General features: G+C 40.4%; 1 protein-coding gene across 2 annotated transcripts in view; it reads left to right on the top strand.

Moving 5' to 3' along the window:
- Nucleotides 1-17,525, top strand: part of DAAM2 (dishevelled associated activator of morphogenesis 2) — a 172,396-nt gene that overhangs the window by 46,003 nt on the left and 108,868 nt on the right. For both annotated transcript variants that reach the window (XM_061470898.1, XM_061470897.1), the window contains exon 2: nucleotides 6,214-6,416. In XM_061470898.1, coding sequence (XP_061326882.1) covers nucleotides 6,243-6,416 — 174 coding nt within the window. In that variant the 5' untranslated portion in view covers nucleotides 6,214-6,242. The remainder of the gene's footprint in view (nucleotides 1-6,213; nucleotides 6,417-17,525) is intronic.

The following is a 17,525-nucleotide window of genomic DNA, read 5'->3' as shown; positions in this document are numbered from 1 at the left end:
TTTGTCTGTAGTATCCGCTTAAAGAATAAAGAGTTTTGCAGTTTGAGGCATAGGAAGTAGCTACTACTAAGCTACTAATTAGAAAATATTTCAAATCTAAGAGTTATGAAGGAAAGTGAGGATATTACTATGGAGCAGTGGAAAAAAAATAGAGAATGGAGCTAAAGCTGGTAGACAGAGGACTAAGGCGAAAACTGGAAAGTGTTCATCCTTGCCTGAAGGAATTTTTTGTTGTGGGTTTTTTGTTTTTATTTATTTATTTATTTTAATAGTAGGGAATGGAGTAATCTTTAGGGAGGTTTATTAATAGAACAAATGTGGTTCATGGTGACAAAGACAGGAAAGTTGATTTTGGTAGCAATCCAGACTTTCTGACTGAGAAGAGGTAAATGTTGCTGAAACTGTAGTGCTGCAACACTAGAAAACTCAGAAGTAAGAACAGGGAGAAGTCAAGGAAAGAAAATCAGGACACCAGACTACTGCGCTCAAACCAGAAAGGTTGCTTATATTTTGGGGGTATGCAGTCCTGTTGGATCCACCAATGTGTTGGTTGGAATTGTTGCCAAACTTGCCTAAGTGTGGAATTGATAAATAGGAGTGGGAACCAATGGTACAATAAGCACTAAGTAAAAGTATGGTACAATACTAAGTAAAATGGTACAATAAGCACTGTGTTCCTGCCTCCAGAGTTGCTGTTTAGCAGGACATCTTGGCCTATGCTCTTGGCCAAGTATCTTGTGTGCTTAGACACTGAGGAGATGAGGAACACATGTATTCTGGGTGAACACTTGTATTGTGTGTTGTGTATTTTACTTGTTTTGTTTGCAGGTGAAGCTGTGGTGATCACATCGCCATTCACAAATGTTAAGGATGTGTAGGCTTACTTGCATTTAAATGAGATGTAAGATTATAATTATGACTCAGTTTTTGGTGTCTAGGAGGACAGATTAGTTTTTGACCCCGCAAATTTTTGTCTGGAGTCAGAGTTATAGTAAATCAATACGTTTGTGAAAATAAAACTTCTTAGCAGGTAAAAAGATGAATGGATTGTTCAGTCAGCTAAGTCAGGTATAGAAAATTATTAACCTCTACTCGATTAAAAGGTAGACAAAAAGGTGTAAAGAAAATAAATAATTACTAGCCAGATTTATGATACTGACTCTTCTTTGTTGCTCTTTCCACTTTTTATTTTGAATCTTGATTTGACTGTTGTTTTAGTGTTGCTTTTCTATGAATGCAATTTTGATGGATAAATGGATTGGGAAGAAGGAGCCTGCTGGTGTCTTTTTCTTTCTGTTTTCTTTTGTTGTTCAGTTTTTTGGGTTTGTTTGGGTTTTTTTTTTTGTAGTGCTTTCCCCTCTCTCCCCTCATTCCCAAGTGAGGACAGTGAGAGTGTTACAAGTTCATCTCTTGAAAAGGAAAGAGCTCTTACAGTACTTTAGCTTTTTTTTTTGTGCTGGTAAGATGGTATAAGGTGAGAGGTATTGGATTTGTGGGCATTAACAGACTAACATTAGTGGTCGTTAGCCATCCAGCACATCCTTGATCATCCTTAAAGTATTAAAAATAAACACATTTTTGACAGACATGTTGCTTTAAGTATTTCTTCTAATAACCCTACCCTTTTCTCTCAGGACATACTTCCTAGGCAATAGGTGAATAAATAAATAAATAAAGTGTGAATAAAAAAATAAAGAATAAAGTATTAATAATATATAATACTATGTGTATACCAGGATTTTCTTTCCTGTGATCTATTGATCCATTTTGGGCCTCTCCCTCATGCTGCAATTGCTTTATGTAGCATCTGCCATCTGTCATGTTACATGCAATATACATGGAGAATTCCCATGGCAGTTGGAACATGGTGTGAAGCTCATAGTTTCGCTGTCTGTGTACTGAAGAAGCAATGTGGTCTAGGGAGCTGAGCATAGATCAGTATGGAGCTCTTTAGCTTTACCCAGTGTATATATTTTGACAATTTTTAGGCCAGTGCTTATTTTCTCCATTTTATCATCAGTAAGTGATGATGAAGGTAGCTATTATAATGCCATGAAGTTCTCATGGTTTATTATTTAATAGCTGAATGACATAGAGATTCAATATTGGATTTGGGGGTGGAAAGCAAGTTGGTTTATGCTTCAAACCAATCGAAGTTCAGGTTTCTTTCTACTTGTGTTATAATACATCACATTTATATGTTTTATCTTGCCATAGAAAAAAATACAGATTTGAAGGAAAATGGAAGTGATTTACTTTGTTTCCTCTTCTGTTAGCGTAAACCAGTGTGGACAGTGATTCTGCATCATACATTGAGTCCCATGCGTCCCACTCAGGTGGGAACTGTGCCTACATCCACCAAAAAATGTGTGTCTGTTGATGATCAGTAAAGATTCAGCTCTGGAAATGAGTGTCAGTTTTTTCCATTAATGCTTCCTTTCATTACAAACTAGTTTTGCAGGGCTGCATGTGTTTGGTTAACCCACAGAGTTCTCTTTCTTCTGTTTTTCCAAAGGTGATGATGCATAAATAGTTTTCTCTGTTTTAGTTGTAGTTGTGCTCTGGCTGTTCACTGTGCAGAAGGACAGGACAGTGAGGTAAGAATTAGGTTAATCAGGTGTCTTGCACAGGAGAGCTGCTGGCACCTGTTTCAGGTGTCTTGTTTGTGGAACGTTGCTTATTCAGGATATGTTCACATAAAAATTATAATTTCTGAGATGTGAATGAAGAAAAGAAATTGAAGAAACCATTTAGAACCTCCAATTGAAAGAGGATCTTGGCATGCAGTTAGCATGGATCCCATTCCATGTAGCTAAACCTTCTGATAAGACTTAAAAATTGCATTAGCTTAATTGTGTTTGGTCACTGTACCAAATGGTTTAGAAATGAACACATATGCCCTGTTAGAGGAAGCGGACGTTGTTATAATTAGACCTCGGCAGTGTTCCAGACTGTGACTCCTGACCTGAGCTGAACCACAGATGGGGCTGGGAAGCAGGAGGGGGATCGCTATGAGGAGCGGGTGTGCGGTTAGCTGTTGAAATGACAACAACATGTTTGTGTTTTGCAAAAGGATAAAACAGTACAACCGAGAAGAGCTGTGGGAGGGAGATATGTGTAATAGTGGGATTCTCTCCAGAGAGAGATTTCCCATTGATTCTGCTGGAGGTATATTGAACGTGTTTCATTTTTACAATTGCTTTACTTGCAAGAAGTTAAAGGCGATAGAGCTTTTATTAGAATAAAAAAAAAACACCCACTTTTTGTTGTCTCCATACTTATTATTTTTGACAGCTTTGCTATCAATTACCAATCAAAGATGAAAGATGTAATTTTTAAATTTTCTTTGTTGCCTTCTGCCCTACACCCACCCTATCCTTTGGAAGCACATTTCCCCCAGATTTTGGTTCTTAAGTAAATGCCCTTCAGCATCTGGTGAGTGGCAGGGTTAATCTTTAGAAAGATAGTGCTCCCACTTAGAAATATTATTCATTCATTCAGTGATTAATTTCTGAAATACCTATGCTGGATTCCTCTCAAAGTGTTCAATTATTCTTATTTTAAAAGCATCTAGACACCTCACCTATCTACAGCTATGGTATTGTAGCAATACAAAAGTACCATTTAACCCCTCTGTGTCAGTATGAATTTCCTGCATGGACAGACCTGGAAAGTGCCAGTGCCAGTGTTAAGAGTACAAGTTGTGCAATGGCATGTTGCTTTATGAAAGTGAGGCACTACAAGGTTACTATTATGTGAGCTGTGCATGCTTTTGCAGAGTAGTAAAAGCTGAGTAGCTTTTGTTGAGTTTCTCAAGTATAGATCCCAAGGACCGGATGCTGATTTTGTAAAAACACTGCAGGAACAAGCACTAGGTTGTGCATTTTTTTTGCATTATGGGTGAAGAAGGCTTGGAGACTGTTCACCTCTTAGGTGAGCCTGCTCAAGACGGATACTGAGTGATGAAATGTCAGTACAGGACAACCACAGGTACTGCACCACAGTACTTGCTCTGTAGAAAATGTTGATCTTCTTATCCATTTATATCATACTCCTTTCCTGGGAAAGTACCTTTTTTAGAGGAGTTCTTACCAAAGTCTTGTCCTCAACTCGTGAAGGAAAATGTTACGGTCCGATCAATTCAATCTCTCAGCCATTTGTTCCAAGAATCATGCACTTTCCATGCCCCAGGGAATGCTGTTCCTTTTGGTGGTTGGTGAAGAAGCCTCTAGGAAGTGGGCCAGAGCTTGGTTACAACTGAATTAAGTGTAGTTATATAGTACTTAAATCAGGTCTCATTGATCTGAGTTCCTTCCAAACAAAAATTTGTCAAACCTCATCCATGATCAGATTACCATCAAGGACATTCTGCTCAGAGTAGTCCCTGAGAAGATGGTCTGTGGTGGACAAGTTCGACTTCTTCTGAGGCTCTTTTGTGAAATCTTTTAAGAACTGAATCTCTTAAGTCCCCACCACTGAGGGGAAACAGAAGTTGTTGTGCATGCCATTGTGGTAGGTTTGAGAGCATTTTGGTGATGCTGACAGTGTCAGAGAACCGTTCCAGGGTTAAATTGACCTTTGGCATCTCCTAATGAGGATATTCTTATGAATGTGCTTTTGAAGCCAGCATCATGCTACCCTAGTGTCCTGCTGAGACAAACCACCCCTTGCAGGGTTGGCATGCAGAGCAAAGGAAAGTGGACATTCCAGAAGACGGTGCTTGGTACCAGCTCACTTTCAGCTGTGTGAGAGTTGCAGCTGATGCCCTTCCAGTGCATAAGAGAAGGTGATACATAAATTAATCCTAGCACAAAGTAGGGCAGGTGCCTGTCAAATACATAGTGCTGCAAGGGTGGAGGTTTGGGTGCTTTGTTTTTTTGTTTTGTTGTTGTTTGTTGCTTAGGGTTTTCTTTTTTCTTAAGCAAGCATGCTGATGTCTATACAAGATGTCCCTGGAGAGCCTCTGGCTGTGTGCAGTATTTTAAGACCCACCATGCAACTGCTGTCCTAAAGGTGCTTTTCCTAGCACAGCTACTGTGAGAGCTCAAAGCAGCCTTGTTCTGGCAAGCAGACTAAAGCATTGTGGGGCAGGTTAGGGCAGCAGCTGCTCTGATGACAAAGCTCAGCTGTGTTGCTGCTGATACAGCATCCAGCATCCTGTGGTTTGGTTTACCTGCCACCTCCCTCCCTGCTCTCCTGCCCTGTGCCCAGGAGCAGGGCTTTACAACAGGCTTTAATTATTTACTCTCTAAGGATGTGGTGTATTCTGCAGATTAAGTGAAAAAGTGAAGTGCTTCAAAAATATAACACAAATAAGCCCCTGAGCTGTCAAACAAGTCCCTTAAAAGGGCAAAATATGTGTCTCTCTGTGGACTGCACAGATCCCTCCTTTCCAACTGCTGGCAGGAGACTTCCTGTTTGGATAGGCTGCTCACAAATGGTGTTGTGTGGTGAAATTAGTGACTCCTTGCTCCTCCTTCAGGCCTCCTTTTGCCTCCCTTTACACTCCTGATACTAAAGCTCCTCAAGCCTGGGTCCTGTCAAGATGGGGTAGCTCAAATATACCTCTGAAAGCATGCATTAGCACTGCACATTTTCTCCCCTGGATACATAAAGCAGCCCAAACTAGTTATGTGTATTTGAAAGTGGGATAGACAAAATGGTCCTACTGCAATACTCCTGGACATAGAGACATAGTGTTGGTGGTCTGGCTCTGGGGAGTGGGGGGTGTGTGTGTTGATTTCTGCTTTAATGTTTCATTCTTCATTTTATCTTGACCAAATGGCATGCCTCTGGAGGATTCTTCCAGTTATTCTGGGTAAATTCTCCAGTGTATGCTTTTTGCTTCTGATACTTTGGTTCCTTTACTATAGTGGTGAGAGAAAGGGCGATGGCATTCAATGGTAGCATTCAACCTTGGCTACTGGGTATTGCTGATAAATCTGCCTCCTGGGAAATCCCACACTGAATTTGTAAAACCTCTTTAGAAACTTTGGGAGAAGTGGTTTACACTGCCATACAGGAACATGTTAATACCGTATTAAAGCCTAGCTCCCTTATCTATCTTGTTTGTTTTGCTCTTTTGTGTCTTGGATCCTTCTGTTCTGTTTCAGTTGTTACACCTGTGACTTGTAACTACAGAGTGCTGCACAGGTCCAACAGAGTCTTGTTTATCAACTAATGTCTGGTTTGTTTTCTTTTTTCTTCCTGTAGAACATGATCAGAAGATAGCACCATACACCATGACCATGGCACCCCGGAAGAGGAATCGTCATGCATTGGGGTTTCTTTGCTGTTTTGGGGGTAGCGACCTCCCTGAAATCAATCTCAAGGACAATAACCCCCTCCAGTTCCTTGAATTTTCTGTCCCAATCCCACCAGCAGAAGAGCTCAATGCCAGATTCTCTGAACTTGTGGTAAGTTTCTGCTGGCAGATTGATATATTTTAGGGGGTGGATGAACTCCTCCTCTCAGAGAAAGGAGTAAAGGGACTTAGGGAACTTATTAAGGATAGGATAAATACTTATGTTGAGGCTTCTCCCTCCCCCTCATTCTTTTATGACCAATTCCTTGGTGGGAGAAAGGAGACAAATGATGGGGTGGATGACAGTGGCACTCTGTGAGTAAGTACAAGAAGATACTTAAATATGCTTATTTATTCTTGCAGCATTATGCAATCCTCCAGATGCAGAATTGGGCATATTAGAAGGAACCTCATAAGTTTTGTAGAGAATCCCTGACAGCTGATTTCTTGTTAGCAACTTTGGTATGAAATCTGCTGCATGATATAGCACAGTAGGGGTTTCGGGCCTATAAAATAAGGACTATACTGTTTGCTGATTGGTAGCATACTTCTGGTGAGGTACAAAAAGCAGGTGACCATGCCAATTGTTTCATCATCCAGCTGCCTTTGAACCATGAAATTCCTTCCTGTTCATAATGTCTGTAATAGCACAGACATGAACAGGAAGGGAAGGACATATTTCAGGTGAACTTTGTTGTTTGTTTTTGTGGTAAATGTCAAAGATTCCAGTAGCAGGCACTGCACTTACTGTTCATTCTTGGTATTAAATGACTTCACTGTCTTTGCCCTCTTGTTCAAAAACACGGGCAGAAGGCATAGGGCTGTGATATTTTGCAGTCTGCATTGTAGAGGTGATGCCCATTTGATGCAGTTGATCAGCTATCTCATTACTACTCTGAGATCGGAGGTTATGTAAATTGAGTATATATATAAGCCTGAGTGCTGGCACTGAGAAGAGGAATAGGACAGAAAATACTGGATCTCAGAATTAGAGGAATTTGACAATAACCTTCCTACATTACACTTACAACATTAGCCCAGTAAGTTCTTGTCCATTACCATGGCTTCAGAGTGCTGTGAAAATAACCACATAATTTAGGTATGTAAGTGGAGGTTAACATGTGGACAACTATACTAAGTCATAGTAAACATAGGGACAGCTATAGTTTGTCAGATCAGTGGTCTGACAACCTAGCCTAGGCTTCCATTACAAGATGGGGTCCAAAGTAGATGCCTAGAGTGTTTAGGCCTAGGCCACATTTAAGATGTGGCCCTAGGGTGGTCTTTTCCATGGTACTCTCCAACCCTCTAACAATTTTCAGCTCAAGGGCTTCCTCAGCCAAAGTTTCCTTCTGTGTACATAGTAATTTAGTATTGATTTATTTTCCATTAACTGTTTCCATGTCCCCTAGCACCCATGACAATTTTTTAGCATTTACAATTTTCTATGACAGGACTGTGAGAATGAGAAGATTTGCAGTGGTTTCAGGACAGCAAAAAGAGAGTCTACTGCTTCTAAGTAGCAAATGAGGAATCTTCTCTTAATAGAGAGATTTCACAAAATCCTGGTCTATGTTTAAGTCAGTTTATCTTTTATGTGAGACTACTTGAATTTCTCTCTGAAAGCGCAGCTGACTGACTGGAGAATTCTGCTTGGTGACAGGTATCTCTCATGAGTAAGAGTGTAATTTGCTGTTAGTTTAATTCTGGGTGCTGTTTTAAGTATTGATTTTCACATGCAAAGCTTTAATTGCTGTATCAAAGTTCACCAGTACTGAGATCCATTGAAACATTCAAATCGTCTTTTATGAAGGTGTCACCAACAGATACACTTTGCTTCTGAGCTTGGTATATGAAAGCTTGAACTTGTTTACCTTTGGGTCATTGTGAAAGACTTGGTTTAGCTGCTGCTGGGCTTTTGCTCACTGAGAAGGGCATTGGTTTCTATGAGGAGTTTTGAGAGTTTATGGTAATATTAAGCTTTCTGTTTTATGCCTGGCAAATACTGGGTTTCATGGGCTTGTGGCAAAACAGCTCACAGCTGCTTTCTGGAAGTCTATTAAACAGTGTAATTTATAATGGTTTTGGTGCAGAATTTAATGACAAGCATACATGATGATCTGTAAAAGTTTTTGGCCCCAGAAGTTTGAGAGTTGTTGGTCTATGCTATAACTTACTAAACGTGCTGGTGCTGACAGCCTGTAACTGGCACATGCATTTCAAATAAATGAAGCTATTGAAATGAAAATAGATCATATTCATGTTCTTACATTTAATGATAGTAACTTAGCCATCATTATGTGAGAAGTGAGCTGGGAGAGAAAAGTGCTGTTTTTCAGAAGGCCAGTGGTGTGCATCGTACATTTTTATAAAGTACTTGGATAGGATAGGTATACATGTCCAGGAGTTCCTGGGTAGGCAAGTAACATGGGAGCAGTTAAGGCCTTTGAGTGAGAGAACCTGGGTGAAAAAACAGACTGGCCAAATACAGAATTTGCCTAGAAGGGCTAGTTTGTCCACGGGTCTGGATTAATGCATGTTCTATGAGACACTACTATAAAACAGACTGCATCGGTATTGACAGGTCAGATGAGATTTTAATTGGATTAGAAAGATTCAGTCTAAATGCACCAGTGTAAATCAGCAACCTGGAAGTGCCTGAGAGGGCTCTGTGTGTGTATTACTCTCCCTGTTGCTTATCCGTTAGTCTAGTCTGGGTGCACTTGTACTACATAAAAACGAGATTTGAGTGTAAAGCCTGACCCAAATCCCCGAGTGAAATGATGACACCAACATCATCTGAGATCTGTTTTGAGAAGAGCATTTGTGTTAGATCCCTGAAGCAGGCCCAGGGGGTATAGCTTCATCTTGCCATCTGCTTTACAAAAGGGTATAAAAAAACCCATTGGTGTGCTTGAATGAATTTTTAAAAGCCGTATTTTCTCCCTTGTTGCAGTTAAAATCTGGGGCATTTTCCCACATAAGAGTTAATGACAAAAAGAGCTAAGCCTAGCCATGCTGGAAAAGCCTCCCTTGTGATGAGTTTTCCAGTCCAATAAATATTCAGTGTATTTCTACATGCCTTTCTGAGAAAAATGGTCATTTTGAGGGCCAGAGCATGTGTTCTCTTGTTCTTGTGGTCCCTATATTAATATATCATGAGAAGTGAATTTGGAGATGTCCGTTTTGCAAGAGGAGGAATTGGGAATGTGTTGGGATTGTTTATTTCTGATGGAGTCCCAAGACACCTCCAGAGTTTGCAAGCTTGTGTAAATGCCAGACTAAGGTGAATAAACATGTATGGGCTGCTCTGTCTGAGGGATGCACCCAGACCAACCAGCTGAGTAACAGCAGCTCCTTAACTGGACTCTGACCAAGGCAATGGTTGTCAAATGACAAGTTGATGCTGATTTCAGCAGAAATATCTGCTCTTGATGCTGCCCAACCAGAAAACCAGTTCTAGGAAAGATCCCAAGATTTTGTGTTACTTGAAGCTGCATGCTATGATGAGGCCTTTCCTCTTGGATTAGAAAATTAAACCAGAAAGGATTACTCCTATTATGGGTCAAATTCAATCTTTATTTATTCCATTGGGAGTGTGCACAGAGAGTAGATATGAATGAAGACAATGCTCAGATTTTGCTTGGGCTAAGTTAGGAAAAGATGTAGTAGCTCTCAGGCTGTCTGCTGACAGTAATTGCCTTGGGACTAATGCAATGGTGACAGTACTGGTAAGTCCTTATAAGAAGTCTAGATGCAGAAGAAACAAAGCAAACAAAAATGCTTGTGACCACAAGCTTTACCCCTCGAAGGTCCACTTTTGTGCACCCAACTGAAAGAGTGCAGAACAGCTGGCATCGGCAGCCCTCTTTCAATGAGCAGGCAAGGAAGAGAAGCTCTTGAGAGTAGGGTATGTGGTGTGGTCCTGTACCTCATAAATTACAAAACTGGCCCTACCTGACCATCAAGGCTGTTCTAGCCAGCATCACTTCTGCTTTTTGCTTCAGTCTCTCTTCTCAGCTGTCACTGTGTATATTACCATGGAGTAAAGTGCTACTGCACATGGTGGTCTTATTGGCAGGCCCCAAGCTGGTTTTGTGCCTGCTGGCAAAAATGGCTGTGCTAAGCACATGTGTTTTTGCTTGTACAGGTTTATTGACTGAACAGGAACTGCAGAAGAATCTGGAAGAACTATTGCAAGGCAAATAATTTTTTTCATGAAACAAGTTCTCCGTGTCCTTGTTCATATTTCTTAGCAGCAGTGTGTTCCTGTCACAGTGGATTCTGATTCCTTTTGCTCAGTATTAGAGCCCTGGACTCTTCTTGTTGGTTAAGGGTGGTGTGCTGCTTGATGCTTAAGATATTGCCGTCTATATCGCTCTTAGATGAGCAACCTGATCCCAGATGTGAACATGGACCATGCCAAGAAATGTAACTTCAATGTTAGCAATTCAGTGAAAGTAATAAAATGTAAAGAATGATAGCACAGAGGAAAGAGGTGAAAGTTCTTTACAAAAAGTTCTTTACAAAAGAACTTGTGCTTTTGTTGTTTCTCTTTTCGTTTCTTTTGTTAGTGGCTCTGTTGAGGTGATCATGGTATTTCAGAAGGTGGAAATCAAGACTGTCTACTTTAGTATGCACTGTTCCACAGGGAAGAAGTGGAATTGTCTTTTGAATTGCTGCTTTCAAAACTGATCATGTTATTACAGCCTTCAAGCCTGGATCAGTTACTTACTCCACATTAGATTCTTACGCAGGGAAAGAGTTGAGAAATGATTACTTTTATCCCCTCTTAGCCTTGGCTGCCTTTGAAGCATTCTGCTGTTTCGCTCAGGTGGGACATTGACTGGATTCTTCTCTCATAGTTTGTTTCTCTTATGTTGCATCTGAACCTGTTTTATCATAAATTTTTTTCCTTCTTTTTTTTTTTTCCTCAGAGTCCCTATATAATATGTTTTGTTGACTTTATAGATTCAGAAAAGCTTTTATCCATATTACAATTTACCATCTTCCCAGGCTTTTCCAGAGCAAAACTTTGGACCTTATGCCAGCAAAAGCGCCTACTGAGTTACATTATTTACAGTTGAGGAGCAGCATAAATACTTATTAATTCTCTGTATTTGAAAATTTCAGAATTATCCAGCATCCTTTTTGTCCTGCCATTATATTTCTTTTCATCCGCTGAAATGACAATTTCATGTTCCCGTCATTCTTTAATTGCTGAAAGAGCTTGCTGATTGGGTGAGGCACCATGCATTCTTCTTCTCTCCCCCTCCCTCTCTTTGAAGAGATCTAGGACACATTTCTAGTAGCATTGAAAGAAGTGATCAATAACAAGGTTTGGGAAAAATCTGGTCTTTGCTTACTCTGTGACATTTCTCCACGTCTGTTCCTCTTCTACCTTCACAGAGATTAAAATTCAGTGATTACGGACAGTCTCTCTTCCCAGAGGAAAGTTGAGGAAAAAAGAAAGAAAAAGGAATTTTATGTTGAAGGAGATAAAGGTACAGCATGGAAGTGTCTGAGAAAACTTTTATTTCATTAGAGGAAGCAAAACAATTTCTGAGCAAGGTATCAATTTGGCACATGACACATAATACACCTTCCTCAAGGGAGATGAGATCCAAACCTAAATAACTGTAGTACCTTTTCCCATTGCAAACAGCTGACTTGGAAGTAGCAAGTTTCCTTCATGCTTAGCTCTCCCATGCGGGCCATTTAACGTAATGGATACAACATAAACCTTAGATGAAAACTAGGTTTCACCACATTGAATAAGTACTCCCATATATCACCTGTCCCACTCAAGCTTGCCAAGTCATAGCTGTGGTAGTGTTCGTGAGGCCCCTCTTTGGCTCTGCAACCTGCAAGAGTATTCATGATGTAAAGTACAAGAAATGCCTCTGTTGTGGGCTTTCATGTGAACATGGACAATATATGTCAGTGTATGTATGCATAAGAAGGCAACAGGTGTGTTTGTTTGTTGACGGGCCTGGAGAACAAAGTTCTCTATTTCTCAACCAGCTCCCTCGGAATGCTTCTAGGGAGCAGATATGCAGAGCTGCCTGATCTGTTTCTTGGCTCCCAGAGTTGAGCAACACCTTCCCAGAAATTATCCTCCATGTCTGAAGCTTGTTTAGTCCTTACTTTCTCACTAAAAGTTTGTGGCTTAGAAAGACATGCATTTTAGGTCCTCACTACAAACCCCAAGCATATCATATGTATTGATAACAGTATTTACTCATATTTAAATTCAGACATGTTACCAAGATTTGAGTATTTCAGCTTCAAATTACCTGTCTTTTGAGTCATTGTATCCTCTTGCTGGATTCTTTTGAATACAGGGATTTACTTTCTGTGTCACTTGCCCTGCGTGTAAATCATAGTTTCAGATTACACCTCTGACAGGCCCGTGGCTTTGAGTTCTTGATCAATGCAAATTTCTCTGCAACTATAATTTAAGAGTGCCTCTATGCTGTTTTGCCCATAAGAACTTCTTTTATTCTCTGTGCCCATCCCCAGTGTACTTTTCTGTAACGAGTGATTGTACCTAATCAGTTAGGAAAGTTGTGTAATGCCATATGCAATCAAGATCTGGAGAGGTTCTTCATTTTTCTTTGCCTATGATGAGCTCTGACTCCAGCAAGCTAAGTAGGCTTTGCTGGTCTTGGCTCAGTGGAGACTCCCCACCCCAATTATTTCTTCCTTTCTTGCACTTAATGAGAATGCCTCAGTGGAGGCTGTAAGAAAATACTGATGATGAGACTAGGCTGTTTTTTTTTTCATGACCAGAAGCTCATATCCAGGAAGAAGGCTTGGCATCTCCATCTGAGTAGAAGACATTGACTCTGAAGGAATAAAAAAGCAAAGCTTTGAGGCAGCAGATTGCTTTCCTCACTGATGGGGGCCAGGCCACAAAAACTTCCCTTTCTCTTGGGTTAGTTTATAGTTGTAAGATTAACATTTTTTCATGTGCTTAGATGCACTTGTCTTCCATTATAATAATAGCAAAAGTACTGGGTGGTTTAAGTTTTCTGAAGCAATTAGGAGACTGAGGCTTGGGAGGCAAAAGCTCTTTGTGGTATTATAGTCTGCCTAGTTATGCGCAGATGTTCACATATGTCCAGCACAGTTCTTCAGTCCAAGATTGTATATACCCAGGATACCTTTTTTGTTTTTAATTGTCCATATCTGGGATACCTTTTTTCTTCTTGCTCTTCAAAGAGAATTTTTCATAATGTTGTGTCAGTTTTACATGTGTCCCATATACTATACGTGAATACAAGTCCCCGATTTGAATGCATGCATTGCTACTTGCAGCTTTCTATAGTTGAATTCAAGTTCAAGTACAGAAGAGGTATTACTTTTCAGGCTTTGTGGTAGAGACGGCTTCCCCCTTCAGGCACTTACCTGCATATGGAGTCCTGAGATAGGAACAGGCTTGTGGCACTGAGTGCAGCACAATCACTTTCATTCTCTAGGCTCCCTTCCAGTAGGTGCAGCTGGTTGGCAGCTCCCTGACCAGCTGTGTAAGAAGCAGCAGTTACTATGCTGCAAATGTGTGAGACCCAGATGCCATGAGAAGAGCATGAAATGGGAACCTGGTCTCACATTCTGTGTCTGAAAATCAATAGGGTTGTGTAAACAAATGTAAATCCAGACCCAGCCTTACGTGCCAGATTTGGGGTGGGAAGAAGCTGGGGGTGTTACCAAAGTACCTGTAGTTATAAGGCTTCTGTGCAGGGATACACAGTTTTGTAGATCTTGTTGCTTTACTACAAGACTTATGGACTGATAGTTATCTGATATAAAACAGTTCAGTTCTATTGGAGACAGTAGCAGAGTTGTATCCTTCTAAATTGCCTGAAATTTTGGCCTATGTGATATTTTCTGTGTCTGTGGTGATTGTTGGCTGCTGACTATCCCAAGCAGACAATACTGGTCACCTTTATGAAAGGTGGGGAAAGTTGTGGTCATGGTTGAAATATCTGGAGGGAATGTTTGAGTGTGTTCTGAGTATGATTTACTTAACAGTAGACATGAAACATCCAAGAAAGACTTACTGGACTACATGTTTTTAACAGGGAAATCCTAATGTTCCTTAAGAGAGCACTGGATTTTGGAAGCACAACAGATATGTAGCTTGAGATGCAAAAAGAGGGGAAAGAACAGATCCTGCCACTGAAGAATGGATGTGCTAAAATGTTAATCTAGTGTCTTCCCCCTCCTGAATGCCTGTGTGCTGTCATGATGTCCTATTCCTTAAGCCATGGATGGCTTACTATTAAAAAAACTTTTGTCCACATGTTTCTAATACCTTATCAGCTGATTTGACATCACTATCTTGTTTTAGCATAGCTGCAGTTGTTAAGCAGCATTACTTAAGAAGAAGAAATAAAAAACATAACATAAAGCTCTACTGTGTCATTTTCCTTAGGACATCATTAATGTTTGAATGTTTTTTGTGTTCCATTATGTCTATAACAAAGAGTCAGGAACTTTCTGGATTAAGTCTCAAGGCTGCTGAAGGGATAAAACACTAAGATTATATTGATAGTAGGAAGGATCAAATTAATTTACTTTTATTTCAGCTTTCCAGGGCATTTCCAGCTCTACTTGCATGGATACAGAGTAGACAATTTCCTACCTTCCTCCTAGAATTGAATCAGTGTTCTTTTATAGTTCCTGTCACTTTGATGCCTGCTGACTTAGAGCAGCAGCCTCTGCAATTTCCAGTAGAAATAGAGCCAGCAGCAGCAGTACAGGGACGTCCTATTGCTCCACTTCTCTGACTATGATTCTTGCCCTTCTGCAGTTTCTGTCCTTTCTTTACTTCTCTTTATTAGTGTCTTACGTTGTTCAGAGCTGTGTAGGCGACGTACAAATCTATTAATTCCTTGTTCCTCACCCTTTAGAGAGGATGTTTGAATCTAGATTTGGTCTGCTAAGGAGAGGCAGGACGCTGTTATGAATAAGTTCAGAAAGATAATTTGGGATGAGAAGGTGCCACCTTAAGATGCATCTGGGAGAAATGGCAGAGGAAAATACTACATCATGCAAAGAGCATGGTGGACAGATCATAATTCAATAGGAGATTCTGATAAGGAAGGATAGAGTTTTCCAAAGCATTGAAGAAAATGACACAACAAATGAAGTACCTATGGTGCTGAAGGGAGAGCAAAGACAGGTTGCAAAGATGAGAGTGACATGAGATGAATGGTAGGCCAAGATGATCTTCTGGCTGTGCTTTTGGAGAGAAAGAGCTTGCATGGTGATGGAAGGAGGTTGAATGTCAGATGTCTGCTTCTTCTACATCTCACAGAAGAATAACCACATCTGAAATGTTGTAGGAGGTATGATTTATCATTTAGCCTGATTTGAGCAAGAAAGGGAAGCCAGGTGCCTGTGATGATGAATACCTTATAAAATTTATATGTAAAAGTAACCACCTGAAGCTGGGAAAGCAGTGAAATTTTCCAGAGGAGGAAAAGTTGTGAAAGATGATGGGATGCAAGTGTTTTGCAAGATAAGAGTTACCCCTATGGAGGTACAGTGTAAACGGTGCTTGGGAGCAACTATTAACAAAATAAAGTAATAGAATGGAAAAGTAGGTAACAGTCATGAAGGATCACGTGTTTAATGTGTTGATTCAAATTAGTTTCTGTACTTTCTTATCTAGCAGCAATTTATTTCAGATGTAATCACCGCTCAGACAATATATCATATAGCCTGAAGGAGAATTGGGGGAAAGGGTTTATAATTATGTCATGCCTCTTTGTCTTTCTGTAGGTAGATTGTGTCCTCAGTGTTCAAGGTTATCATTCAGGGGACCTGTAAAGGTCCTCTAGGAAGGCTTTTCCATTGTTGGAGAGAAATGTCCTTTTGTCATTTGCCCTGGTCTGTAAGACACCGAACTGGGGAACACAAGGTTTCATAGGTGAGGCTGGGTGGATACAGTAGCACCTTTTTAGGGTACAAAGTTTTCAGATCAGCAGCTTCCTTGCACCTTCCTCCACACTGGGTAAGGAGCAGCTTTTGGTTTCACTAAATACAGAAGTAGTCCTTTTGCTCATCCCTTCAGCACCATTGGGAGCAGCACATGGAAGGCAAGTGTCACAAGGTGCTTTTTCTGTCACTCAATACACTGGGCCCTCTCCACAGCTGCTCTGTCTTTGGCATGTTTTGTTCAGAGGAAGTACAGGTGCCTTCCACCTGGCACTGGAACACCACTGAGCCAGAGCTTTTAATGCTAAATACCTCATTTTCTGTAAGTTAAAAAGTCAGAAAGCTTGCTGGAGGAAAAACATTTCAAGAACATTGTGTCTTTTTCCTAGCTACCTCTGCAAGTTTATGCAACTCCTTTCATGTGTTTGTGAGCGTGTTTCCATGGTATGAAACAGAGAAAGAGTAGTGCTTCTTAACCAGTTATAGTATAGAATTATAACTACATTGAAAATGTGCTCAAAAGATCAGCATGTGCATGTTGTAGGCAGTACAGGAGTCTTCCAGTGGCAAAACGTACTGTATTTGAAGATCTTGGAAGCAGATCTCTACCACTGCCTCCTGTGCACGACAGTGTTATGCAATGGTTTACTAGGTGGAGGTTTGAAGAATAACTTCTCCAAAGGAAATTACAAGGGGAAAGCAGATTGCAGTTTCCCAGTTTGGAAGGTGTCCAGGGAGATCCTCGAGTCATGGAAAATCCATTGGGTTTGCTTTAGTGGCTGTGTTTCAGCATTACGTCTTGTGTAGAGAGCAACAGCTGGATGAGTTTGTCAGTCAGTGTAAAGTTGTTGGCTTCTACATTAATGATGTGAGAGAGCTTTTGGATTATGATTGCTTAACCAGACAGTAAATGTAATTATAACTTCTTGTTAGGAGATTAGTTCATTCTGCAAGGCAAATGCTCATCCTTCTCTTTTTCCTTTTGCTGTATTTTGTGAAAGTTTCTGTTAATCTCCTTCTTAGAAATACTTGGAGAAAAACATCTTGGCTGGTATTTTCTTAAACCCAGTGATGACAGTGCAGTTCTGATTATCAGAATATTTGAACAGAATACTCTTCTGATTATCAGAATACTTGAACAATGAGACAGGACTGGGTATGAGTAAATAACCAAACACTATCATGCCTTCAATTCCATGCTTGGCTATGGAAATACTTCGTTTATATGTGTGAAGAGCATTGTGGAATTGCCTTCCATCTCATCCCAGAGGAGATA

This window comes from Pezoporus flaviventris, unplaced genomic scaffold, assembly GCF_033815535.1.
Source record: "Pezoporus flaviventris isolate CSIRO_AGI_PZ_B2104156 unplaced genomic scaffold, CSIRO_AGI_Pfla_v1 ptg000066l, whole genome shotgun sequence".
In the NCBI taxonomy this organism is placed as follows: Eukaryota; Metazoa; Chordata; class Aves; order Psittaciformes; family Psittacidae; genus Pezoporus; species Pezoporus flaviventris.
This window is presented reverse-complemented; position numbering and strand designations above follow the sequence as displayed.